Source organism: Trachurus japonicus, chromosome 6 (genome assembly GCF_045865225.1).
Source record: "Trachurus japonicus isolate A0001 chromosome 6, Traja_1.0".
Classification (NCBI taxonomy): Eukaryota; Metazoa; Chordata; class Actinopteri; order Carangiformes; family Carangidae; genus Trachurus; species Trachurus japonicus.
The window spans coordinates 27,078,397-27,106,365 of NC_140912.1; the positions used below are offsets into that span (position 1 = coordinate 27,078,397).

General features: G+C 41.8%; 1 protein-coding gene and 1 long non-coding RNA gene across 2 annotated transcripts in view; one reads left to right on the forward strand and one right to left on the reverse strand.

The window, feature by feature from the left end:
* The window catches only part of syt9b (synaptotagmin IXb), a 51,496-nt gene extending 35,319 nt beyond the window's left edge, over nt 1-16,177 (reverse strand). The window contains exon 1 of the mRNA XM_085780073.1: nt 15,446-16,177. Within this exon, the coding sequence (XP_085636199.1) occupies nt 15,446-15,593 (148 nt within the window). The 5' untranslated portion in view covers nt 15,594-16,177. The remainder of the gene's footprint in view (nt 1-15,445) is intronic.
* Nucleotides 1-27,969, forward strand: part of LOC146986306 (uncharacterized) — an 84,651-nt gene that overhangs the window by 40,553 nt on the left and 16,129 nt on the right. Inside the window, exon 2 of the long non-coding RNA XR_015036026.1 lies at nt 23,778-23,865. This is a non-coding gene — a long non-coding RNA (uncharacterized LOC146986306). The remainder of the gene's footprint in view (nt 1-23,777; nt 23,866-27,969) is intronic.

The following is a 27,969-nucleotide window of genomic DNA, read 5'->3' on the forward strand; positions in this document are numbered from 1 at the left end:
CAAATTGGCCCATTGTCATAATCCCTATAGTGTTAGCAGTAGGGTCGTTACCTTTATTTGTCGGTGCAAGCTATTTTTAGAACGGCGGAGCAGAGCCGTGAGCTGCTCAGAGCTACGCTACGGAGGCTAATGGGATTTCTTGGTTTCCCTCATCAAACTCATCAAATACACAATCCAACAACTCCAAAACGCTCTGGTAGACAAGTTGTGACCTGCACATTCACCACACTATGAGATAATAACAGAACGTTACCAGACAGAGTCGTTTTCAAGACAAATGCAGAGACTGCTTGCCGAAAAACTGCCCCGACGGGAACACGTATCAGCAGTTTTGCATGAATTTACCTCGAAAAGATCTCAGAGGGAAACGAAAGAAATCCCATTAGCGTAGCTCTGAGCAGCTCGTGGCTTTGCTCCGCCGTTCTAAAAATAGCTTGCACCGACAATTAAAGGTAACGAACCTACTCCTAAACCTATAGGGATTATGGCAATTTGCCAAAGTGTTGAACTATCCCTTTAAACTATTAAATTAGAATTGCAGGTATGAGTTATTAAAATGATTGTTCATCATCAAACAGCTAATATACAACTTTCATATTCATCTGTTGTGTTGCACCAGTTTCTTAATTCTCCTCATCAATGAGTCTAATGTAAGCCTGATTCATTTAGAGACCAAAACATTAGACATCTTACCCTCAGGGTAACTCAGGGCAAAGAGCAATGTTACCATGGTAACGCACAATGGCACCTCCTCCCTTTTCCTGCACTGTTAATTTTCTTTAAAAAGGCAAATTGTCTGTTTCACGGTAAAAGAAGCTGAGATAATTTTTGAATGTGGCTCCTTGGGTGGCCATTTAAAAAATATATAATAATAATATAATAAAAACTCTTTTAATTACCTGGGATTCATTGTACCACAGACCTGCGTTAAGATAGTCCAGAACTAAAACAGCTTTGTGCAGTGATCGATGTGATGATCGCACAACACAGCAACACTGTAGATCATCTAATTTTAATCAACAATACGACACAAACACAAACGCTGTCGACCATCTGTTGCGGTCGAAAACATAAAGACAATAAAATCAGCTCAGGTTTTGAACGCAGCGACCGTGCACCGAGCACCAGGAGGTCGATCAGAGTCCTCTCCTCTCTGTCTGACAGTGGCAGTGATTGAAGGCTCTGATTGAAGGCCCGAGGACCGAGGCCGCCTCCTGCCTCTGAAGTGAATCACACTTAAAACCAACAAAGTGAACGGACACACACTCAAACACACACACACGCAGACTCACGCACACATGGCTCCTGTTATTGATTTGGACTAAATCTCCTTTTGATGAGACCTTGTGTAAATCAACAACATGCTCTGGGGCTGCCTGATTACCCAGCTATATACGCTGCAGAAAGCCTTATCGCTACTGAACCCCACAGAAGGTCACAGCTGAAAAAAGAAAAAGAAAAAGAAAAAGTCAAGTGCGCCAAGTATGAAAGTTAAATGTTCCTGCCAGCTCCACATGTTTAATTCAGCACGTGTGTTATTGTGACAGGCACTCGCTCTCACACATGCAGACATACCATCACATTAGTCTCCTGTCAGGGACTAGGAGACTTCCCAGGCAGGAGCAAGAATTTATTCATTAACCTTTAGACGAGTGAGTGTGTGTGGTAGTGTGTGCAAACTCTACTCTTATGTTCAAAGGGTCGTCAGGTTTATACTTTGTTGAATCCTCAGCACCCGACGACTCATGATTCATTTAACGCTGTCTTATTATAGTCACCGTTCAGAAGTTCATGTAGAAATTATCATCGTGATGGACAAAGTTTAGATGTTTTATCAGTTTCATAAGTGATCCCAGTGATTTGTTTTCATCTCAGCTGTGGTTATAGTGAAGAGATTAACTCTTAGTCGCTGATTCAGTTGCATAAGGACTCAAGAAACTGTGATTTAACACTATTATTAAGGCTCAAATTCCTGCACTTGGCCCATTGCCATATCCCAATAGTCTTAGGAGTAGGTCTGTTACCTTTAATTGTAGGTGCGAGCTATTTTTAGAAAGGCGGACCGCGAGCTGCTCAGAGCTACGCTACGGAGGCTCATGGGATTTCTTGGTTTCAAACTCATCAAAACGCATTTTGGAGTTGTTGGATTGTGTATTTGATGAGTTTTGGAGTTGTTGGATTGTGTATTTGATGAGTTTGATGAGGGAAACCAAGAAATCCCATTAGCCTCCGTAGTGTAGCTCTGAGCAGCTCGCGGCTCTGCTCGGCCGTTCTAAAAATAGCTTGCACCAGCACCAACACTTAAAGGTAACGAACCTACCACTAAGACTATAGGGATTATGGCAATGGGCCAATTTGCCAAAATGTTGAACTATCCCTTTAAACTTGAGAGTAGATCTAGTTACATTTCAACATTTCTCTTATGAAGCCGTTACAACTAGTTTAGACCTTATGTTTAGCACTTGAAGAGAAATTAATTGAAGACCTGCTTCTGTAACCTATTTGATGGCATGAAGTCTTCCCTCTGACAGGATGGAGGAACATGTCAGCTCACTAATTACTGAATTATTGTGCCTCATGTTTTCCTGCTCCCTCCCGCCCTGCCTGTTAAAAGTCTGCCTCATTTATTTTGTACGCGGCCTCAATTATCATCAGCAGTGAAAATACATTTCCCTGGAACACACGCCTGGCTCTGCAGTTTCTGCTGTTTGAGGAAACGTTTGTTGAACTCAAATCAAACGCGAAGGACATGGAAAAAAACACCCACAAACCAGTCACAAATAATTTCATTTGAATTACTGGAACGAGCATGCGTCTCTCCACTCAAAACAAGTCACACATTTTCACAGATATAATGGATTTTTATAAATAAATCCATCGGTTTATAAATACCTGCAGAACCTGTTCTACAAAACAAAATCCCAGGATGTTTAAAGAATCATCAGGGCTGAACCAATATCATATTGAATTATTTTAAATCCTTCCCCAGAGAGGAGGAGGTTATCTATCAGACACACTGTGGCCTTTAAGGCTTTAAAATATGTGAGAGGTTTTGGAGGTGGAGCAGAACCGAATACAATCACTGAAATCAATGCAAAGCTACTGGTCTCCAGTGGAGGAAGGCTGATCAAGGCAAAATACAATCCTACAGTCGTGTGTCCAATCCTGCAGCAGAGCTCCACAGACTGTGGTACAAGTGGCATGCGAAGCAAAGATTGTATCTGCCAATCTCCCACTCAGACATGTACGCCTGGTACACACATAAAGATTTTCTAAATCTCAACAGATTTTTTTAATCGGTGAGAGACCCCACACATGAAGATGAAAAATCACTGATTGAACAGTTTTGATCGTATTGGATATTCCCAATCCTTCCAGAAATCTTGCGTGATCAAATGTGATCTGATGTAGTACCCTGACTGACCTGTAGGAGGCAGTTAAACCAGCATAACCGTTAAACCAAACCAAGAAAAAGAACATTGGTAGCCATATTGGTTTGTTATGCTTCCATGTTCTTCAGTCAGCTTGCTTCTTAATTGACCATATTCACAGTTTCGCCATCTTTCCTTACATCATCACTCGGTGTAGGTAAACAAACCGTATAACTGCTGTGTCCCTGGCTGCAAGCCGTACAAACGTCAGGAGTCTGATAAACCGCTTTCCTTTCATCACTTCCCAGTTGATACACATTTAAGGAAGGCGTGGGTTGGTAATGTCCGAAGGTAGCCTACATGGGAGCGTGCCTATGTTCCCACAGCCCTATGTTCCCTCAGCCCTATGTTCCCTCTGGACTCTCTCTACCTATCTGGACTCTATCTATCTGGCCTGTCTAGCCTCTACCTGGTCTTTTTACTAAACTTAACCAACTCCTTTCTTCATTGCCTAAACCCAACCAATGGTGGGACCGAAGGGCTGAGGGAACATAGGGCCTAATTTTCAGTGACAACAAAAGTTAGAAATGAGGGAACATAGGGCTGAGGGAACATAGGGCTGTGGGAACATAGGAATGACCCCGCCTAATTACATCGGGCCATATTTCAAAGTAAAACGACATTTGGGTTAAACTGATTTGAATTAAGTTAATTGGCATTAGCTGCAACTGCTAACGTTAACGGTAACGTTATGTGACGGCGTTGAATCTTCCCACCCCGAGGGACGACGTTAGCAAAAGATGGCGACGCTGTGAATATCGCTCATTGGCTTCTTTCAATTCCAAGTCACAATCCACAGAGTCAGTGACTCCCCCACACACAAGAGGACTTTTGATCGTTGACCATTTTCCAGCAGATCGTCGGGAGAAATTGACTCTTTACACACCTCACACCACAGGATAATCTTGTAGGATAATGTTTAGAGCCATCAGATAATGGGGCGTTCGCTGTCCTTGGTCGGAAGTGGGGAAATCAGCCAGATTATCTCTATCTGTGTACCAGGCTTGAGGTAATCGTGAGCAGCTCAGATGTGATTCGTCTGACTGTGGCGAGCTTCTCCCTGTTAGTTTTTTCCAGTGCTCAGTTAAACTATACAAGAGACAAGCAACCAATCCCCACAACAATGTTGATCATCACTCTCCAAAACAGCTCGGTGAAAGAAACACAAAGATGTCATCAAGCTAGTTTCCATTAGGGCTCCATTGAGGTGTTAAAGCCCATAAAGCGAACACGATGTTGAGAAGGCAGCTCATCTAAAGAGACCGTCTCTCCACCACCATTAAAAGTTGTTTTTGTCTCTTAAAACCAAAGACAATAAAAAACTTAAGTATGTTTTACAGCAGCAAAATGGCCAATACAAAGAAAAGAATCAGATAAATAATGCATTATAATACAATATTTACAATAAGATATAAAAAATGCAGCGAATAGGGAATATATACGGACACCTGTGAAGCCCAAGTGATTTTATATTCTATGTTCACTTATATAAACACACCTAGGAGACAAATAATGTGGATCTCGACATGGTTGGTTGTCAAATCTATGTCTTCACTGTATACTAAAGCAACTTGATCCGTAAAACAAGTCTACGCCACGCAGACTGAGGAGGCCAAGCACAGTCTATAAAATGTCAAAACCAATTAAGTAATAAAAATATCATGTTTCCAATATTGTGTTTAAGTTCAGCACAACTGAAAAACAATAAGGTGAATTAGTTCATCAGAGTAAATTTGACAGTGTAGGACGCTCCAGGAAGGCAAAACCTCGTTAGAAACTGATCAAAACGGATTGGATTCTTATAATCTGTTCAGATAGTATTTAGGTTTCTTCCTGTATTTGAATTTTCATTATCAGAAACATGTTTGTATGTTTAGTTCAGCCTCATGTGTGGTTGTGTGTTTGTGTGCATGTAGGCGAGAAAGGTAGAAGGTCAGTGGCCAACTGCTTTCAGTGGAACGACAGGAGAGAGCTATGAATATCTCTGAACACACACACACACACACACACACATGTGCCCGATATATCTAGCGCACACACACATGTATAGTCCATATAGGAGGAACTAGATACTGTATAAGCACACGGCTATCGTATAGAGCTCCTCTGTGCTTCCTGTTCGGTTGTTATTATTAACGCTATATGTCATTGTAATGGTAATAATCACTATATACCACAGTGTAACTTTGAACCTGCCGTCCTGACCTCTTTTATTGTTGTTGTTTTTTTCCACCTGGGTGCAGCATCACCTCTGTGTTTACGAGCATTAGAGGTGATGGGTGGATACTGAGCTCTCTGTGCCTCTGAGGGAGGTTCATTATAGGTCCATCACACCTACACAGAAACTACCCTGCAATTAAAGTGCAGTAATTGTGCCAACATCACAGCTGAATGGCTGATTCATTGGGACAGCGACTCTTATTATTGTTCCATCCTACATGTACATGTTTTTTTTCCATGTATGGGCTGTGACTGACTGATGAAATCTCTTACAAAGACACAACACTGTGATGGGAAAAGTTCAAAGTTCAAGCTTCTGTGTTCGTATGCTAAAACTATAGAGTGAGCAGAGATGACATGACAACCATTTTACCTCCTAAACATCATCACTTTGTCAGTAACGTTTCACAGATAATAAAATTAGTCTGGCCCACATGGTTTTGTTCATCCCGGGTCCAGGCTCCAACACCTGCGGATCAGACCTGGTCGGGGCTTTGAGAACTTTGGCAGGAATGTAACAGCTTAGAAACTGCTCTAAAGGTGCGTTCACACCGGACCTTTTATTTTTGTCGCTGTTGCTCGTATCGCTCCGAAAAAAACGCTCCGTCGCTCAGCTGCATTCGCTCATCAATTTGGCACAGAGCCACAGACTCGCATTTTCGCTTTGATGACGTCATGCCCACTGCCATGTGTCTCTGTTTACACCGGCACCACCGGGATTACGGCAGCCAATCAGCGCTGAGCGACGAGCTACTGACGGCCGGAGAGTTGGGATTTCTCATCTCGAGCGACAGAGCGAAAAAACGCTCCGTCGCTCGGAGCCCCAGCGTTTTTTCGCCTGGGCGATTAAACGCTCAATCGCTCGTTTGCATTCACTTAACATGTAAACTCATCACTCGTTCGAAAAACAAAAGGTCCGGTGTGAACGCAGCTTAACGGGCGATCGTGAGCTTTGAGAGGTTTTGTACATTCACAAGAACTGGCAGAAAATAGAAATAGACCCGGCATCTGTTTGAGACTCTGCTTTTATTTGAGAATTGACGGTACATATGATGGTCCAAGGTTTTTAAAATAACATTCACGGTCTCGGAGGGTGAGTGTACTTGCATATTCACTAAAATATGCGTTTACAAGCTAGTGTGTTCGAGAAGAAGCCCGAAATACATCACACTGTCTACAAGCTGTAAAGGGGTCTATTAGCTGGCATTTAGGATAAGTCCAAAAGTGGGCGGGGCTACTGTCCATCAGAGTAGGAGGACGCCCAAGTATGGAAGTGTGTGGGTCAGACTCACTCAGGCTCAGGGCTAATGCTTAATAAAAAGTAAACATCTGAATGTCTAAAAGATTGTGCATCCTTGCACTACCTGTGTTAATGTATTTAAAGGGATACTTCACCCAAAATCGATAATTCACCACTTTTCTACGCACTGCCATGCCAAGGAAGGGTTCGGAAAACTTTCAGAGTCATAAAAACGCTTTTGGAGTTTGGTTTGGATTTTCAAAACACACACAATGAAACATCCAGATACCTCCATACTGCTCGTCTGTACTGACCCAAGTGTCCTGAAGCCGCGACATGAAAAAGTTGTTCGGAAAAAATGTATTTTATCTCTGTTTTTAGCCTTGTTGTAGTAGTAGCTAGCTGGCTCTGTTGATGTTTGTGTGCATGCGGGAGATTTGCAGCATTGGATGTATGATGTAAACACGGAAGAACATCTCACAGCAAATCTTGCGCATCCACTGGACGCTACTACTACAACACGGCTAAAAATCAATGTACAGCGGTCCCTCCTCTGAAGAGTCGAGCACTGAGGGTAGTTCAATAAGCTGCAACAGCCAAGTCAGCAGTGGGTCAATAGACCGCAACAGAGGTGAAAGGGCATTTGAGTGTGTGTGTGTGTGTGTGTGTGTGAGTGTGCGAGGGGGAGGATGGAGATGAAGTCCTGGAAACTCTTTTACAGTGTCAAGTAGGTGTGTAGAGATAACACATGGAGAAATAAGGGAGGAGAGGGAAAGGACACATTAACTTTATTGGACTCATTGAAAAATATCACCAGAGGCCCGGAGATTTCTAAACTGAATATCCAATAATGTTACGTTGCCTGGCAACAATACTTTCAAAATGCAATCAGGGGTATAATGGAACGTAATCTGTTTCCCCCACCATTTAATCAATCCCTCATCTCGCAGCCCAAGAAATGAAAGTGCTTTGTATGTTTCAACTTTCTGACAGAACATTGTTCCCATGACTATGAGTGGTATCAGGCTCCTCTGGTAAGAATATGAAACATCATGTTCCATTCAGAGGCCGCCATTGTTGTCTGGGCACAAAAACTCGTGTTGTAATAATGTAATAGGTCCCAGCACGGCGCCGGCTACGAGTTAGAGCCGGAGAAGCTGCTGTAGATGAGGGAGGAAATTTTATTTTGTTCTGTTAGTGTGTTATAAAAGTTTCAGACCAGGAGCTGTTTAGTACCAACTCAGTCTATTGTAGTTTAATACAAATGTTTGTTTACCATGGTGGTCACTGTGCTTCACTAATTATTTTGCACTGTGGACAAATGTGCTTTCCAGAGGCAGAACTTTCCATATAGTAGCTTAGTGCAGTTAAAGATGAACTATGCAAGATTGTTTTTACCTTAATTAAACAGCTTCGGAGTTATGGTGATAGTAAAATGACTTGTTTCAGGGAGAATGGCGGCTCTCTGCCTTCCACCTAGTGTCTCTTGGTTGAAAAACTAACTTTGCAAGATCAGTGTCTCCGACCTGGAGTCCCAGATCTCGTCTCAGTGGCACTGCGACACAAAGGCGCAACGTAACCCGTAATCTCTTGTTTATGACGATAAGACTAGACAATATACACACTCGTGACACATTTATAATAAATAACGTTATCCACCGCTCCATGGATTCAGTTTTGTTGAGGGGTGCGGGGTTAGCAAAACAGCGAAAAAGCGACCAGATATGATATAGTTGCCTTTTAAAGTGTTTCAAAATCAAGCAACAAAGCTGACAGTGAGATACAAAAACAAAGTTTAAAAAATATTTTTAAAATAAGAACAAATTACTTTAGCCAACAAAAACAGCATGAAAATTAATCACAAAAGAACAAATATAACAGAATAAACAACAATAATAAAATAATTGATAAAATACAATGAAACAGTTGAGAACATGATTAAAATAAAATAAAATAAAATGAGTGATGACTAAAAACTATATTTAATAACAACCCAGGCTTAATGCACTTAACACTCACACACTTCCATGCAGGGTTTGAAATTAACTTTTTGACCTACTAGCCAAGTGGCTAGTAGGTCAAAAAAGTTACTCGCCAGACAGATTTTTTACTAGCCAAAACCAACAAGTTGCTTCACTATTGTATTTCAACGTCACTAGTTATATAGCAGTCATAGTAGTACCATATAACAGTCATCCTGTTCTTCTCAATCAATTGTGCTCTGTAGACGATGACCTTTCAACTTTTCTGGAATAACAGTAGTTTATGTGTGGCAGCCTGCCACAGGCTCTCACAGAAAAAAAAAAAAAATATATATATATATATATATATATATATTTTTTTTTTTTGATGACTTTCTTTAATGGAAGCAATTTCACAGGTAGCAACATGACAGTACAACGTGACAGAGAGACTTCCATTCTTCCGTTTTTTCCCCAGTTTTTTTATCCCTCCCACAATCCCACCCCACTCAAAGAAGAACAGTATAATAATAATTTTTAAACAGCGCTTCACCAACTCTCATCTCTGCCAGTCAGTCCACCTGCCGTCTCTCTCTCTCGCACGCACGCACGCACGCACGCACGCACACACACACACACACACGCGCGCGCGCGCGCACGCACATACACACACAGACACGGGCGCATGGACAGTTGGCACTTTGCCGCTCGTAAATACGCTATATCGCGCTGATTGTACAGTGTTCAAATACCACCCCCCACCACCCCGTCCGTCCGTCCGTCCGTCCGTCGGATAGTCCGACCACCGACTCCGGCGTGCTAACAGCTAACAGCTACCAGCTGCTACAGCAGCTGACTGAGCCTTTTGGAGCCGCGGCTCGGCTCACGTTAACGTGGACTCGGTGCGTTCCTCTCGGTCAGCTGTGAAGCAGCGGTCTGATAAGCATGATGTCCGTCACGTGTCCCGTTATGCGCGACTACGTTGTGACGTTGTCAGGTGACTATAAGCTTATAATACACTGGGGGAAACCCTGGAAACAGATTGGGAGTCTCTTTTTTTCTAGCTCGCCAAGTGGCGAGACAGTTAAAAATCTGTCTCGCCACAGAGAAATCTGGGTCGCAAATGGCGAGTGGCGACCGCTAATTTCAAGCCCTGCTTCCATGTCTACCACGCACTTCTCAGGCTTTTCACACGACCTTACCGACATTTACACTCTTTGATTTGTGATTGTTTGCTGAGAATAAATTTTTATTGATTTATGTTAAATGAACCATTTATTTTGACCTTTATGAACGCGAATGCGCCCACTTTCACTGACGCACCGACATCGGCTGGAAGAGAGATGTGAACGTTGGTTTCACAATGACGTAATGACTTGAACAGATGTTGTATTATATCGCACAAGAAAAAACACAATGTAAAAGTTAAGTCAGTCTTTTCTTAAATAAACACATCTTATTAATTAGTTTAGATGAAACAAAACCTGCACTAAAGAGTTTTCAAAGAGTAAAATAAGTTAAATATATCTCTAATAAGAGTTGTTTCGCCCTTTGATGCTACTTTAGGTTGTTTTTTTTTCTATCAGTGCTGTTTCTTAGCAACCAATTTACATATTACTAAAGTATTTCCCAACCAAGACAGGCCTCATGTGTCAGTAGTGTAACCCAGTTAAAGGGCAGTGACGGCTGTTGTTCTGCGTAGTGTGTGTGTGTGTGACGCAGAGAGACGAGTGAGTGTGTGTGGCCGCTGCTTCACTGGTCCTCGGAGCCGGCCGTCATGAGCAGCTGCTGTCAGACAGGAAGTCTGGTGGTGGAGCTCGGACACTCACCAGAAGCACGTTTATGAAGATTAATATGAAACATGAAATTTTCCACTGCACCTGCCTTGAAAGCACCGTCCTGCTTTTTAGTCCATGAGGTCAGCCTGTCAAACAGACCTCGGTGTGTGGCCTGTTTCCTCTTAGTGTTGGTCTGATAAAATAATAGCAACTGAAAACCAGAGCAGGCTACTCAAGGTGACGGGGAAATATCCAAACAGGCCAGAAACTCACTCTGGAGTTAGAAAACATTAAAAAATCGGTAAACTTGCAGCCACATGGTGGAGCATTAAGACCCCGTTCAGACCTGATTTAAGAATTGCTCATGTGATCCACATTTTTCCAAAAACGAGCACTAAATAAGAAACTACAATGAACAATGCAAAACTAACAAAAACTAAATTGAATTTCAAATAACATCAGCTCAGTTTTAGTTTTCTTAGAGATGGATAAAGTTGCAGGAAGAAATCGCCACAACTGGGGCGGTGTTTAGCTCAGTTGGTAGAGCACCAACTGAGTGCTATAGTACCTCGCTGCAGGCGGCCCCGGTTCGAATCCTGCATTGAGTGTCATTCCCTCCCTCTCTGCCTCCCATTTCCTGTCTCTCTCTCAACTCTCCTGTCCATTAAAGGCAAAAAAGCCCCAAAAATATAGTACTTGAAAAAAAAAAAGAAAACGCCACAACTCAATATGGGACGACTTGGAATACGACCCCACAAGTAGTTAAGAGTGAATGTAACGTGATGAGGACTGATGGGAACATTTATGGGATGCAACTAAAAGGGAAATTTGGAAGTTCATCAGAGGTCTCATAGACTTTATCCTAAAACCTAAAAAACCAAGTGAATTCCTCAAAAATAAAAACTAAACTAAAACTGTTTTATCACTTGTTGAACTAACTAAAACTAAACTGAAATGAAAAACTAAATAGAAATAAAAACTAATGAATTTTTTAAAACTATAATAACCTTGGTGTCAAGACACCCAGGACTCACTCTCTTTACAGTGTGAATGGAGAAGCGTCCTGACCTCACACTGAAGCACCAGCCACACATCAGGCCCGCTACGGCTTCATTAAGAACTGGAAACACTGAGCGATTTCAAACGGATTGAACTTCCTCTTTCCTTCCTCTCACTCGCATTCACAACTGAGCACAACTGGCAACTGACCTGTCTGTTGATTGGCTAGAAATGACATCACATAGCTGTTTGTTTGCCTAGAGAGCAGGGAAATGAGATCTGATCACTATTCATCAATTGAGATGCATGTAGTCATAGAGTCAACCACTTACGATCGAATCACTGAGGACATATCGTATTGCATCTTAATACCAATTTGTCCTCCTCTGGTTTTGCAGAAATTCCCTGGAAGTTACAAGATGCATTTGCGCTGTGCCTGGAAGCGCTGAGATTATCAGATGACATTGAATTAGACGAGTTGTAAATCACTGCCCTCGCAGATTTGTGGCCAGATGTTCTGGGGAAAACGACAACACTTGAACTATATACCGTCCTATTTGTAAAACTGCTTTGTGAGAGTGAAACAACTTTTTCTAGAATCATAAACATGAACAAAAAGAGGTTTAGTAGTTTGATTTTCAACTTTGAATTGAGCCAAGTCTACAACACACATATTTATGTAAATAAAGATCCTGGGCTGCAAGATAAACTACATAAAACACTGACAGGTAAAAAGGTTGGAGGCTAAAGATTTAGGATTGGTTCAAGATAAAGGTTTTGCATCTTATACTGATGGTTTCAAGCTCGGTCTGAAGTCAGAGGAAGAGTAAGAGCACACTTCCTGGACACAGGACGCAGTCGTTTAACTGCAGAACTGTTATCGATCAGAGTTGCCTTTATGGATTTTGCTGTCTTTGAGTAAGTGCTTCACCAGGAAGTAAAATTCTCCCAAATTACACTGGAGCTGACGGCTGAATGTCGGCGCTGCAGTCACCGGGGGAGTTAAGGTGCAAAAAGCTTGGTTGAAGTCGGGGTCGGCAGAAAACTGACAAAGAAAGAAAGGAAAAGAAAAACTCTACCATTATATCCACACACACATACAAGGTCTTTGGCTACAGTTAGCACAGGGCTAAGTTAGCAACACAACCAACCACTGCAGCACATTTATGATGCAGGATATTGAAGTTAGCAGCCAGTTACACCTCCAGTAATTTTCTTTCTTTCTTTCTTTCTTTATTATGACAAGTGTCAAAAGTTCAAGCACCGAAAAAGGCGAATTTTCTTCCCTGTTTCCTGTTAGAGGTTGTATATTGAGTTCTTTGGAAACTGTGACATGGACGCCAGTGGTTCCTCTTTAATTGTATCTCATCTGTTGTCAACCACCAGTGATGAAAGTGACAGATAATGAAATAAAAAAGAGCTTCAGATCATGTTGTCTTCGCTCACAATCAACTTTTAATCAACTGAGCAGACAAACTACTTCCTGTTTACACCAGCTCCCATGTTCCCAGTGCACATGATTGCCCAGGTACGTGCATTCTCAGGTGTCCCTGAACGGATAGAAATCTTCTCTGGTACAAAGATTAACAGTCGTATTCACCTTATTCCGCCCCGCCCACTTTCAGTTCTCCGCTACTTCTGTAGCGGATGTACTTCTTTCGACTTCCGGTTGAAAGAAAGCAAACTTATGCTATTTTTATCTAAGCTACTTCTTTTTGTTTTTATCTTGTACAAAACTACAATAAAACATATTCTCAGTGGCTATGTTGTAGGCCTACAGAAAAGCCTGTCAATCATTTTGATGACAATCGGCTATTTGGCAGAGAAGAGGTGAAAAACCAGATTAAATTAATGAATTAAACCAACTTGTGATGTTTTGATGTTTCTCTAAGTAACAGAATAAACTCACTGGCTATATACGTTTTGTTTTGTTTTGTTTTGTTTTGTTTTTTCTTCCCTAAAACGTTGGTAGCATGCTAACACGCTAACGCAGTTGCGGCAAACTATCATAAAAGTGTCATACTCAGCGGAGGATCATATTTAGTGGACTTTACGGAGGGTAAACTTATTGATTAACGCATAATGTGGCGAGCCAATGTTAACTCGCAGATCGATTTGGCAAAAAATAAGGTGATAGAGATAGTTTTTGTCTGAAAACACTCTAAAAATTAAATCATAGTCGTGTGGACGCAGCCTCAAACTCCTGACAGATGTTACCATGGTCATGTCCATCTGAACACACACACACACACACACCTTTATGAATGACTTGGATTGGTGCAGAGTTGTAGCTTGAAAGACTGAAAACAATTTAGTACATTTTAGCGGATCAGAAGTTTCAGCTCGTGTGGAAAAACGGAGAGTGAAACTACTTGTTAGTCTCCACTGGATCCTCTTAGAGACAATTTAGAAATTGTTAAATCGACTAAACTTGAGAGCAACAGAGAGCACTCCTCTCTCTCTCTCTCTCTCTCTCTCTCGCCCATCAGCTCGGAGGAACAGTTGTTTGTTGTGGATCAAACCGTGTGTGTGTGTGTGTGCGTGTGCATCCAGAGCAGGCTAATACAAGAGGAAGTGGGTCACTGCTCCTCAGGGGAACCAATCTGGTAGCTTGAACTTCCTCTTCATCATACATGTTTAATGATGAATTGTAGCATGTTCAAAGGCAACAAAAAACAACAACATACATGTAAACACACACACACACACACACACAAAGACGACGAGAGAAACAAATCCACCAACATGCACATGTGCACTTATGCATGATAAATATTGTCTATTAGGCCAATGCATACATAGCATATTCTTTTATCTCTGAAACAACACACACACATTTTCATAAAATCACCTTTTATGATGGTAAAAGTCTAATTTTGATGCGTTCAGGAACCGTCACATGAAGAATTTCTACAAATTTCATGAGGATTTTTGCAGTGAAATTTCTCCACCGTCCTAAAACACAAGATTTTACTGTGTGTTACTGTGTTTTTTGACCTGTTCCTTTTCAGCAAACTCACTAAATTGCCTCCACTGCCAACACTGGTGAAACTGCAGCCAACTGGGGAGTTTAAAATAAACCAGTGTAGAGAAGATCACTGGTTCCTCTGTTATTTATCTCTGCCTTGTCAGGGAGAGAAGAAGCGGTGGAAGGGAAGGAAGGAAGGATGGGGTGGGGCGCTCTCTCTCTCTCTCTCTCTCTCTCTCTCTCTCTCTCTCTCTCTCTCTCTCTCTGTGTGTGTGTATAAGAGAAACCAAACCAACACACACGCTCAGGATGCTGCTGGATACTGCACCGTGTACACGCACACACACTGATGCTTAGTGAGTTTTGCCAGTGGAGCCGATATAAGCAACAAGTGAACCCACTTTTCTTTCTTTCTTTTTTCTTTTTTACTTGTACGATTAATCTGGCCGCCACGCGGGACAGAGAAAATCACCTGTTAATGCCTAACCCTAACTTTTATTTATTTATTTTACCTTTATTTTACCAGGCAGATTGCTTGAGATAAAAAGAAATCTACCCTAACACATGAAGGCTACGCAAGCACCGTACTAATGTAAACCATTTACTGTAATCAACTCAATCAAGTTAAACAATTAGTGGAATGATTTCAGTGCTATGTCGACATAACAGGATTAAGAAATGTTAATATTTTTTTGATTCTTGTTTGGAAAAGTTTAAAAGTGAAAACGAACCGCATCACATAGAGATCAAAGCGTGCGCAGCGATTTCCTCAAAGTAAATTCACCTCATCGTGATAAACCAACACAGAGAGACACACAAACATACACGCTATGTGCATAAACCCTGACCTGAGTCGGTGTAGCGCGGTCGGGCCAGGTCTCTGAAGTAGTAGATGAAGTCCAGACAGTTGTCGTCCTGCACTTCGCCGCGCGAGCACAGGTCCGACAGCAGCTCGAGCGCCTTTCGACAAATCTCATCCTCTCTGTCTGCAGGCATTGCCCTCCAGCATCCTTCTGACTGCCCGGCCACTCCGGCTGATCCTCCGCCACCACCACCACCGCTCACTCACACACACACACACACAGTCACTCACTATCACTAACACACACACACGCGCGCGCGCAGCTTCCACGAGCAGCTACACTCCTGGAAAGGTCCGGCGCGCTCGATGCATCCGCGAAATCCACTGAGATCCGACAGCGCGTGGAGTTTGTGTGGATGTTTCGTGGAACAAGGTGCAAAAACTGAGAGGGAGAACTTTTTTTTTAGAGAAACATCTGCGTTTGCGTTGTTTTTTTTTGTTTGTTTTTTTCAGCTGTGAAATCTCGACTCCAAAGCAGCAGCAGCAGCGCGGCTCTCGCTCTTCTTCTTTTTCTTTTTCTTCTCCACCTCTTCTTTTTTCCTCCCCCTTCTCCTTTTCCTTCTTTTATCTTTTCTCTTCTTTTCTCTTCTTTCTCCCCCCTCTGCTGCTCTGAATCACTCCTCAGCCTCCGGGTCTCTGCAGCAGCAGCAGCAGCAGCAGCTCCGTCAATGAATGACTGAATGCTCTCCTTTCACTGCGCTCCGTGTGTGTGTGTGTGGTTTCTTTTTTCTTTTTTTTCTCAATGCACTGGTTATACAGGGAGACAGACAGGAAGTTCTGCCTCCATCAACACCCCCACCCCCCAGTCAAACCACCAGCAGCAGCAGCAGCAGCATCAGCACCACCTGCTCTCCACAGAGGAGTCTTCTGAGGAGACGCCAGTGTTTCAGCCTCTTTACACACAAAAAAAAAAAAAACTCTGTGAAAATGTCATGGCTCCTCCTGCTTCCTCCCATTTTCCTGAGTAATGTCAAAAGATGTGATTCCTCTCTGCAGGTGAACTCATGAGTAATGGAGTAGTGTCCCCTGTGCTGCAGCGGATGTTTAAACAGCGTTAGGGGCCCCAAACACCAGAGAGGCCCCATGTGCACGGCAGCACGAGCCTGACCTTTACTGATGGAAGTAATGAAGGGCGAGAGCGACGGATAAATGTCACGTTAAAGCCCTGCTGAAGGAGCTAATAAAGGCCTCTGTCTCTCTCTCTCTCTGTCTGCCTGTGTTTGTGGAGTATTAGGAGCTTTTATTAAGACCTTTAACTCGTCAACAAACAGCTTCAAGCTACGTAAAAATAACTTAGACGATGATATGAAGCTGTTAATATCCTCACAGCTGCACAGAGGAGGAGGAGGAGGCTGATGTCAAACACACCTGGAGATCCTGCAGCGATCTGGACTGAAATCAGCTGTTAATCGATTTTTAATAGAATTTCCACTGCTATAACTTCCTGTTTTTGTTGATTATTTTCTGCTTTTTCACTATGAATCACCGTCAGCACAGTGATTAAAGGTCCAGTGTGTAATATTTGGCATTAGGTTTATTGGCAAAATCTGAATATACTAATATATTAGTAAGTGTATAATTGCTACAAAATGAAATTTGTTTGATTTTTGTAGCCTCATAATTATTCTTTTATAGGGACTTGCTTTAGAGAGTGTCGCCATCTTGTGCCGCCATGTTTGTACGGCAGCTCGAATGGAAAATCCAGCCACAGAGTGCATTTCGCGAGTTTTTTAAGTTTTGCGTGCATGAATAAACCAACAAGAACAAGGCAGAAGGAAAGAATAAAGAGGAAGAAACGGCAGCAATATATCGTTACGTGGTTTAGATCTTCACCTCATAGCGCCATGCTCCTACTCTCAGTTGTGAAAGACGGCATTTTCGGTATATAGTAGGAGCATTTAAGAGGTTTTTTTTCACCCGCAATGTGCTGTAGTGACTCTAAAAATGCCAATAAGAAATTAAATTTAAATGTTCCATTTAATGTGAGGAAGGTTTTTTACACTGAAAGAAAAAATTGCAATGTTTAGATGTTGAAGTGAAGCTTTTTTCTCTTTTTTTTGCCTTTTGATGATAAACTTGACATTTCGAGATAAAGTTGTCCTCAGACAACATGAATGCCTGTACAAAATATCTTTTAAAGATGAACTGGTGGAATCGGCTTTAACAATAATTAAAGAAAAGAAACGAGCTGGAAAAACAGACACGAGTGGCTGAATGTGTTCAGGTACAGTAGTGGACAAATACAAGGACGTGAGTGGGTACAGCTGTGAGAAGTTCAGACAGGATGTGCTGTATCATCACAGAGGCAGTTTTTTAGCACAATCTCAACTACAGTATGTTTGCAAGTGAAAACATTGAGAATCTCTTTGTTGTTCAAGCCGATTGTGAAGTGTCCACAGCTTCACTCGTTCATCTATTCAAGGTGTATAGAGTCAGATGCTCTGATATTCTTAATTTTTTCAACTTTTTTCTGAACAATTCTCAAAGTGAAGGATGAAAAATCTCATCCATGGCCCTTCATATAGTTTGTTATATAAGAGCAGAGCACAATGTTTTAAAAAACAATATTTAAATCACTAAAATTAATTATAATTTTGTCTCAGGCAGGAAAATGTTAAAGCAGCTCGTTGTCTGCAGCTGATGTGAGTGTAGCGGCTCCTGTCAGCTCCGTCTCTCCACTGGAAGTTTCCAAAATGTTGGATTTCTTTTTGTTATTAATTTTCTGATTTATTTTTGACAGACATTGTTTTTAAAATGTCACCGTGTCCACATTCAGCAGCTCAGATGGTTTCAAATGTATTCAGATTAGGCTCAGACTGAGACAGGTGTCACTTTCAGGTTCTGTGATGTCTCTCTCTCTTCAGGTCACGTGACGCAGCCGTGACGCCCGACGTGCACATGTGACCGCTATAAGTAAAAGACAGTACTCCATATTCTAACTGTGCTCTAGGACATTGAAGCATTTCAATGATGGATTTGCAAATTTAAGTCCTGGGTTTAAAGTTCAGTTAAACTGCTAATGATTAAACTGATGTAAAAAAAGAAGAAATAGCCAAGAAAAAACAAGTAATTGTGTAGTAATGTCAAGAAATAGCTTAGAAGTAACGGCCAATTTCATAGTAATGTCATGTTTTTCATAAAGGCAAAAGATTGCACATGCTTTTCATGCTTTGAATTTTTTGGGAAAGGCCTGAATTTTTCTCCACCAAGTCTTCTTGCAATTGACTGTTATTTCTGGCCTATAAGCAATCAATCGTTATTTCTTGGCTATATTTCTTGACATTACTATGAAATTGACCGTTATTTCTAGGCTATTTCTTCTAAAAGCTAAACTAAAAACTGTAACGGTTGCTAGGTGACACGAGTGGCGCTTCATGATGTAATAGTCTGGGTTGGGACAGCTGTGGACACAAAGCCAGTGGTCAGCGAAGGTGTGTCGAGGACTACACCTATAAAATGCGGATGCAGCTTTTCACTGTGATTGGTTGAAGCTTACATAACTTTCCTCACCGTGGTTCATTATGGGTAATTTTTTTAAAAATCTGGTGCTGCTGTTAGATCAAACAAATAAACGTGACCTCCTTCTCTGTGATGCAGCTGATGCTCTTCAGGCTCGTTTCGGGTCAGACGAGGGTCAGAGGTGAGGCTCCTGCTCCCGGTAACCGTAGCAACCAGAGCATCGCCTCAGCAGAGGGATTTTTGTCAAATAACAAAGATTGAAACAGGCCTACTTGAGACTGACTCCCCCACACACACCAACACACACACACACCACCAGCAGCAGCAGCTCTGTCATTAGTCTCTCCTGAACTGGATCCAGTTGTGTGTTAATTATAATCACGACCTCAGCGTTTCGCCGCCTCTGTTAAAGCAGATCCACAAAGGATTCATCAGAGCAGAGGTGATTCATCCACAGCCAGGCCGCTCCTAATGAAACAGGATCATTTCATTTTGTCCTTGTCTGAAATTAAAACGTCTTATTCTTGAAAGACCAATTGACAAGATGATGTTAAAGCAGAAGAGGACGTGTCGTTACTGTACGTGGAGATGAGACAGCAGTGCTCTCATGTGACACCACTCATACAGTACTTTGATTATTTATCAAACAAACCAGGGTCAGGTGAGTTTTTTCAGCGCTAAATACCTCAGAATGAAAGGTAGAGCTTCTACTACCAGCACGCACACAAATACACACATACACACACACACAAAAATAACACAATGTGCAATAACAGCAGCTGAAGTGATCGCTCAACTCAAGATGTGATGCGATCCTGTCAGTGTCAGTGGTCAGCAGCTCTGACATATCAGGAAGAGACGGCTGTGCATGATGGTGCAGGTTTGAAATCAATAGTGTGTGTGTGTGTGTGTGTGTGTGTGTACGGAGGACTGTGGGAGTGTGTGTGGGTGCCTCTGTTTGCATCTCTGTACACATGTGAGTGTTTATTTGTTCATTGTAGGTGACTGACAACCTTTGCACTGAAGTGAATGTGGACACACTGGGTTGTGTGTGCGTGTGCGTGTGTGTGTGTGTCTTTTCTGGATGTGGGTGCGTTTGATTTTGTATTATTTGGGAGGATGCAGTCAGGCTGGGAGCCAGCCCAGCTGCCTGAGAGGAACAGGGGGCATCTGTTCAGCCTCCACACCGGTCGCTCTGTTTTGTTTTTAAACGCTTCTCAGGAAGAAATCCACTCATATCAGCTCAACCACTAATCAGTATGACTTCCACTATTTCCTGCCTCAGAATAATAATATATTATTATTATTATTTTGAGTAAGGAAATAGTGAAAGTTTGGTGGCTTTTTCCGCAGAGATCTGATTTCTGACACCTGAACGCAAGGGCGTAACTTTGGGTTAAACTTTGGGGGGGGTTAAGAAGAGTGCAAAATCATTAACTTTGATAAAAGGACAAGGCTAATTTAACACTTTACCTTGCCATTCCCATTTGTTACAGGAGTAAAACGCATTTCAATTTTGCTTTAGAGAGAAAAGCCAATCAGCTGAATCCTACCAGTGCATTTCTGTGGCGTCCTCCCCTAGTGTTACCTCCAGCCACTAGCAAACTATCAATCAGCCAACTTACTATTATGGAAATGTAACTTTTTGAAGGCTCTTATACATATATTTGGGTGTTTGTCTTGCCTTCAGGCCCCCAAAATGTGAGAATTTTCAGGTTCTCTTGTGGTTTTACGAGCTGTTTCCTCAGTTGTCTGACAATCATGTCATTAGTTTTTGAATTGCATAATACCACTCCTACCTGTGAGGCTGGTACCTGTAGAGTGGGCGGGGCAAGCAGTGGCTCATTTGCATTTAAAGGGACAGGCTCTGAAACCAGTTCTGAACAGGGATGTTTTCAGTGGATTAAAAGAGCTGTGATGTTTGATCCTTGGGGTATTTTGACCAAAGCATGTCACAGACATGTCTTTAAGACACCACCTATTTGAATTTGTGGAAAAGGGTCATAATATGTCTCCTTTAAGACAACAATTAACTTGCTAACTCAATCATAACCTCCTTTGGAAAGTTGTTTTTCTCCTTTTTAGGAACCAACTATTTAAAATTGTTTGTCGGCCTTATGGCTCTATTCATTATGTTTCTGAGCAGAATATGGGCTTAACCAATTATAACAAGTTATATTGGCTGGATTAGACCCCCCTTGCCTTGAAGCATTGAAGACAGTTTGAAATCGGGATCAGCTGAGGAGCGGTGAGACACAACTTGTCCAGATGGTACAGGTGTCGGGGACAGAAGGTGTTGAATCCGTGACGTCACCTTTTTACTCCTCCGGCTGCCGTCGCGTAACTCGTCACCCATCAGTGAGCAGTTGGAGGAAGGAGCCTCCTCGGGGTTCGTCCTCGGAGACGACGACTGTAATTACACCGAAATCATCCGTCACCCGTCGTACAGAAGGCACGTCAAGCTGTCGTACTGTTCATCATGAGATCCCAGATCAGCGCCGGCTCTGAACGATGTGTGTGGAAGAGAGAGACAGAGAGAGAGAGTCTGTGAATTCAGATTTAACTGGAATTCAAACTCACATTGTTAATATACAGTAAAAGTGGTCATCTGGCTACACACAAGTTTAAACTGTTAGTGTTGTGACTGAATTTGGACAGTTTTACAAGTTGTTCTTATTCAGCCCTGACTTGCAGGTCGCCTGGGAAAGATGTATTGGCACCAACCCAGAAACATTCAGAGCGTGTTCACAAATAAAGCCAAAGTTTGCAGTTGTATATCTAACCTTTGTGAACCTGTGAAATAAATTTGCATTTGAAATCCAGGTTTCATTTCTGTGCAAATCAAAATGTCAAGAGCTTTTTGACCCCATGGACCTGTTGCCAAGGTTTTATTGCAAACGAGACCTTTTCTTTAATTAAAACCGCTGCCTGTTGTTGTGATAGTTTGGGTTATTATTTGGCTTAGGGTTATTTGAGGGAGTTGCATTTAGTCATTGTGAAGGTTTAGCCAGACCACACACCTGTCGTTTGCAGTAATGATTTGACAGTGGTGATTCCTCCGACACGAGATTTCACAGAAACTCCTGCGATCAAACGTGACTTCAAAGATAAAACGACTATGGAGGATGATTGACAAATCAACAAAAAACAAAAAAGGAGAAAAATTGTATTAAATCCTGTCTGAGCAGATGGTATAGGTGCAGTTCAGACATTATAAAGGCAGTTGTGTTATTGCTATAATTCAACTAGCTGCTGCTATGCTTTTTTTGTATTTTCCATTTGGCTCAGTGAGCTGTAACATCCCCTTGGTGATACTTCCTGGTCTGATCACTCTTATTGGCTATTGATTGTGTTTCCATCAGAGGCAGCCTGGTCTGGAATTAAGATTGGTTGAGGTTACAACTTATTTGGGGGAACTGGAACAATCATATTGACCGTATTGTTTGCGACGAACTGGGCCTAGTACCGTCCAGAGTGTTGCCAGCCTAGAACAGATGTTTGCAGAGAGCTCCCATCCACAGCTGTTCATCGCTCTGTTTCTGCTGCTCCTCTACCTGATGTCAAAAAACCTGAACTGTGTGACGAATAAAAGACGCAAAATTTTGTGAAAACCATCCACACCGACGGCGATGCAAATATGCGACATTTACAACCAAAAGTTTCATTTCACGTCGGGTGGTTCTTCACCTCCACGTTGCGTCCTTAACCGGTATAACACAACTACTCGCTGATTATCCCTCACATATTCAACACTGGTTTGTTTACCTGCTGTGCCGCTGTCGTCTTGTTACCAACTCTACGACCTCCAACGGCTCACTGTCTGATCTCTGTCCTGACGGCCGAGCTGTTCATCGATGCTTCACCACACACCGTCCTTCATTTCGTTGTCTTTGATGGTGGAACATAGACTGTATATAGAAAAAGATGGTGAGAAGAGACACGGGTTCTTGACCTTGTTGTCATGGTGTTGTGTGTAGGGTTGCGATGTAACTCCTTTTCATGCTACATGATTGGTTGATGCGTTTATTCACTGGGCGAAAGTTCAGAAAAATCAACCTCACTCTGAGAAATGTCGCATTTTCGTAACATTCGTAACATTCACGATCTGTGTGAAAGGACTCATCTTTGTAAAAATTAGACAACAATAATGACAATGCAACTACTTTTGTTTACTTCATATATAGGGAGAGTAGCTCAACTGGTTTGGATGCTTGACGAGATAAACACTAAAAGTGACTTAAGTAGAGAAAACTGAATAGCATTTAAAACGCTACCATTTAAAATGAACAACCACGAACCAAATGGACACAAAAAAAAAATTGACACGCAAATTATTCACACGAAAAAATATGTCCCCGGTGTGAATGGGCCTTGACCAGTAGCCACGGCACCTCCCGAGTAAATAAAGTAGAGTCTGGACCCAGTTAGTCACTGGTCAGATGGTCTGACGATGGAAATGTCACCGTGGTCTGTTCTTCATCCAGCCTTCGACCTGGACACAGACACAGAAAATAAACCGTCAGCTGTTTTTCCGCAGCTCTTCGTGTGTTCACATCACATCACATCCCATAAAGAAAATCAATGAAACACATCTCTGAGGGTGTGTGTGGGGGGGGGGGGGGCTGCAATCTACATACTAATTGAATTGAACGGGGCGTCTCTGTTGTCTCTAACACCCTGTCGTCAGGTACTTTAGGATATAAAAATCTCAGTCGGATCAATTCAGCGACCTGGGTTTGAAGACGTGCCAGCGCTGCTTCATCTCACCGTAAAAACAGATTCTTCTCAATTTTCTTGTGATTTTCTTGATGCATAATTGCTGATGTCTTCATTTTATCTGTTGATCTGGTGTCGCTCAGGAGGCTGCAGGAGAAAGGGACCGAAGAAGGGAACAGGGAGGCAGTGTTTAGAGGAGGGCAAGAGTCAAGGCGCTCTGAGAACAAACAAGTGAGTGTTTGAAGGCCTTGGCATTTGACAGCAGGATGTGAGATGGGAGAGAGAGAGAGAGAGAGAGAGAGAGAGAGATGTGCGGGGAAGGAAAAAGTCAGAGTTAATTTGGTTTTTACAATGGAGACAAAGTGGTGTGGGGCGACGCTCAGACCTTTTCTAACCATTCATCAGTCTGGGGCTTTTTTTTTCTTAACCACAGACAGAGAAAACATCAACAAAGACTCGCTGACATAATGACAGAGAACATAATTTTAGGCATAAGTTTAAACAGCTCTGTAAAATGAAAAGTTGAGTTTTGTCATAAGGCCACGGACACCTCGACACGGCAATTAACAAGACAACGCATTTTCATATCTGTCTTTTAAAAAGACTCACCCAGTCATTGTTCAGTATAATACAAGTTGGCTTTGTTTTAGACACTGGTCCCTGTTACAGATGGAGGGAAACAACCTGGCCAAGTGGGCAACAGCTCCACGGGTTTCAAATCTCAGAGGAACCAGAAATCCCCTCCAAGATGAATGTGTGACAACTGGTTTGTTCCAGTTTAATACGCAGTTTGGACGATGCACCAATGAAATCATCTGGCAGGATAATGAACCTAAAACAGACGCCTGACTCCTAAAAACACTATCTGGCAGAATTATATGATAATTTGCATCAATATATACGTTAGAATGGAGAAATTATGATGATGCCAGGATTGGTCGGCTCGTGGTCGGCGGCTGGAACCTGGGACTCGAGGGTTTCACCCAAAAGTCAAATATCCCCAACTTTTTGTGAGCATCCCTATAACTTTTGTGTATATTTAATCTAATTAGCAGCATGGGGGAGTTTTTAGGGACCATTAGTCTAGCAGTGCTCTCCCTGCACACAAGGCAATCACTCTCACTACAGACTCTTTTTTATTTATTATTCCACTTATTTTGAATCTGTTAAAGACAAAAAAATGAACTTAATAATCATCTGTCTCAGAATCCCTGCAGTTCACAAAAGAGTAGGAAGAAGAAAATAAAACTTTTCCCATCCTTCCTACAATAATAAGCTGTTTTTGTTTTTAAATAGTAATTCAACCCTCTACAAACTCTGTCAGTCTCTATGAAATCAAAGAAAGATAATACATCCAAACAAAACAAGAACAAGCCATCACAACAACAAACACTCAAATAACTCAAGAGTATTTCCCTGCAGACTGATGTCAGCGCCGTCACATTTCCATTAAATATCCGTTCAAAATATCCTTTTTAATTAATTGTGCTTAATGTTTTCATTTAATCACAATAGTTGTTCCTTATATCGACTCCTTTGGTTTAGATACAGTGATGGTCTGAAATTATATTTGACTTCACTAACATGTTTTAAGGGATAGTTCAACATTTTGGCAAATTGGCCCATTGCCATAATCTCTATAGTCTTAGCAGCAGTTTTGCATGAATTTCCCTCTAAAACAACTCTGACAACTTGTCCACCAGAGCGTTTTGGAGTTGTTGGATTGTGTATTTGATGAGTTTGATGAGGGAGACCAAGAAATCCCATGATCCTCCGTAGCGTAGCTCTGAGCAGCTCGCGGCTCTGCTCCGCCGTTCTAAAAATACTGTAGCTTGCACTGACAATTAAAGGTAATGAACCTACTGCTAAAACCATAGGGATTATGGCAATGGGCCAATTTGCCAAAATGTTGAACTATCCCTTTAACTAGCACTTACTTGCATGGTGCATTTCTTTATGCAAGCATAGCACTTAAATACAGTATATGTAATATTTAATATTTACACTAAGATTCCTACTGGAAAAAAGCATCAACCTACCAAATGTAAATGTAAAGAACAAAAGATTTGCCTTCAAATGATAAATGAAGAAAGTTGCTGTAAAAACCTGCTGCTGTATATGAGATGATGTCAAAGGTTGACTTAGCAGTAGTAGTTTCCACTGAGCCTGAGCTGCTGCACAGTACAAGACAGGTGCAGAGATGCAGTTGTACATTACATGGAGCTGATACATAAACAAACAACGGGCTTTAAAGGTCCTTTTCAGAAACAGTGCTCTACATGCATATTGTTTCTCAGAGCGCTGTAAATATTTCAGAGGCTGCATTAGAGAGACATGGGTGTGCTCACGTCCAACAGGCAGACTGTGTTGTCTTCTATTAAACATGACCTGGCAGGACGACTCGTGTGGACTCGGATGAACTGAGCAGAACCAGAGACAGATGATGGAGCAGCTTGTTGCCTTCTCATCGTCTCTACGTGGAAGTGTCTGTTTCTACTTCTAACAACAACAAAAGGACTAAGTAAGTTCCCAAAAACAGTTGTTGGCAAAACAAGGGGAATAAAAAAGAAAAAGAAAGGTCTCTAATGAGCCTCTTACAGCTTTGGCTTGTTTTCTCCCTCTTTTGTGAAGCTGTTAAAAAAAATAAAAGCCTTCAGCTAGAAAATATAGTTTGATCTTTATGTGCAGAGTTGTAAATTTAGAACAAAGAATCACTAAAGTGTAAGAACCCACAAGTAGATTTTTTATTATTATTAAGCCTTTATTTTGAACATGTAAGTAAGAAACTGACAAAAGACAAAGCAAACAACAACAAAAAAAACCCAAATAGTAATAGATGTGCTCAAAAGGGAGTAGGAAGAAGTAAAAAATGTATATGATCCTACCCTGTGTCCTTTTTATAATATTATCCTCTAATAATTATTGCCAATGATAGTTATCAAGATATCAAAAAGAAAATTATAGTCTGTATGTATAAAAATCTATTCAAAACCTACAGACACCCACATACAGACCTATATACATTCATATTCAATTCAATTCAAAAAGCTTTATTGTCTATCACAAGGACAGAAAATTGTCATCAGTTCAGCCATTCAGCCAATATGCATCTATATACAAGCCATATACTCCCTTAAACAGTCACACACACCCACACATACACACACACACACACACGTAAATATACACCCACACCTAAATATATGCTCACAAATCCAAAATCAAGGAAACACTTTCACTCACTCATGAACATTGATGAACTGTGTGTGTGTGTGTGTGTGTGTGTGTGAGAGAGAAGCAACTGCTGCTGATATGTCCTCGTCAGAGTGAGAGTGACACCAGCAAATCGCTCATCAGGGCTGCTGAGTGTCCTGACATGTGACCTATTTTAACATTTTGGCAGGAGCGCCCCCCCCCCTCGACACCGTCCTCCCGTCCTGCAGCAGATGAGCAGATGCATTATTTGTGTGCAGCCAACTGTCAAGTGCAGGTCTCGATAGGGAGATGTGTGATGCTGCAGGTTGACTATGAATTAACAAATATTAATCTGCCTCTCTTCCGCATGAATGGACTTTTTAAAATGTTTTTTGTTTTTGTTTTTAGCATCGGAATAGTTGTCACGTTGTCATTCCTTTGGAGTTGTGTGTTTAGTCACCATATATTCTCTTTAGCTCTGTTGGTGGTGGGAAACTGACGGTCGGTCAGTGACCATGCATGGTGATTGTTCGGGTCCAGTCAAGAACCTTTGACGTCTCTCTCTGTTTATAAAAAGATCTAAATGGTCTTGAAGAGCACCTGAAGAACAACTGGCTTTTCATTTACAAACAGGGTCCTGCACATAATATGAGGCATCCAACACCTGCTACAGTAGCTTTGCCTGGTTTCTATTGAAAAGAGACAAAAACAGAACTCAAACACTCTCCTCCAGCCGCTTCCTTCTAATGCAGAAGCCCTAAAAAGTCGATTACCGACTACTGTGTAGTAGAAAAGTTAGGAGTCCAGTAACGGTTAGTTCCAAAAATGCAGCAGCTTTGCCGACTCAGTTTGAGCGACTCAACTCATTGTCATTTCCCTGTCAACACTCGCTAGTTATTGTTAGAAACAGAGAGGGAAGACAGAGAGAAACACTGATGCATTCGGTTATCGACTCGTCAGCGCTTCCCCACAACGAGCAAGCAGCTGGAGGAGAGTGGGTGAGTTCTGTTTTTGTCTCTTTTTAATAGAGGGTTAGGGTTAACCAGGCAAAACTAACAGGTGTTTGATGCTTCATATCATGGGCTGGGACCCTGTTTGTCCTGTTGAGGAAGTTTGGTTTTGTTGAGTGAGTGGCTTTTT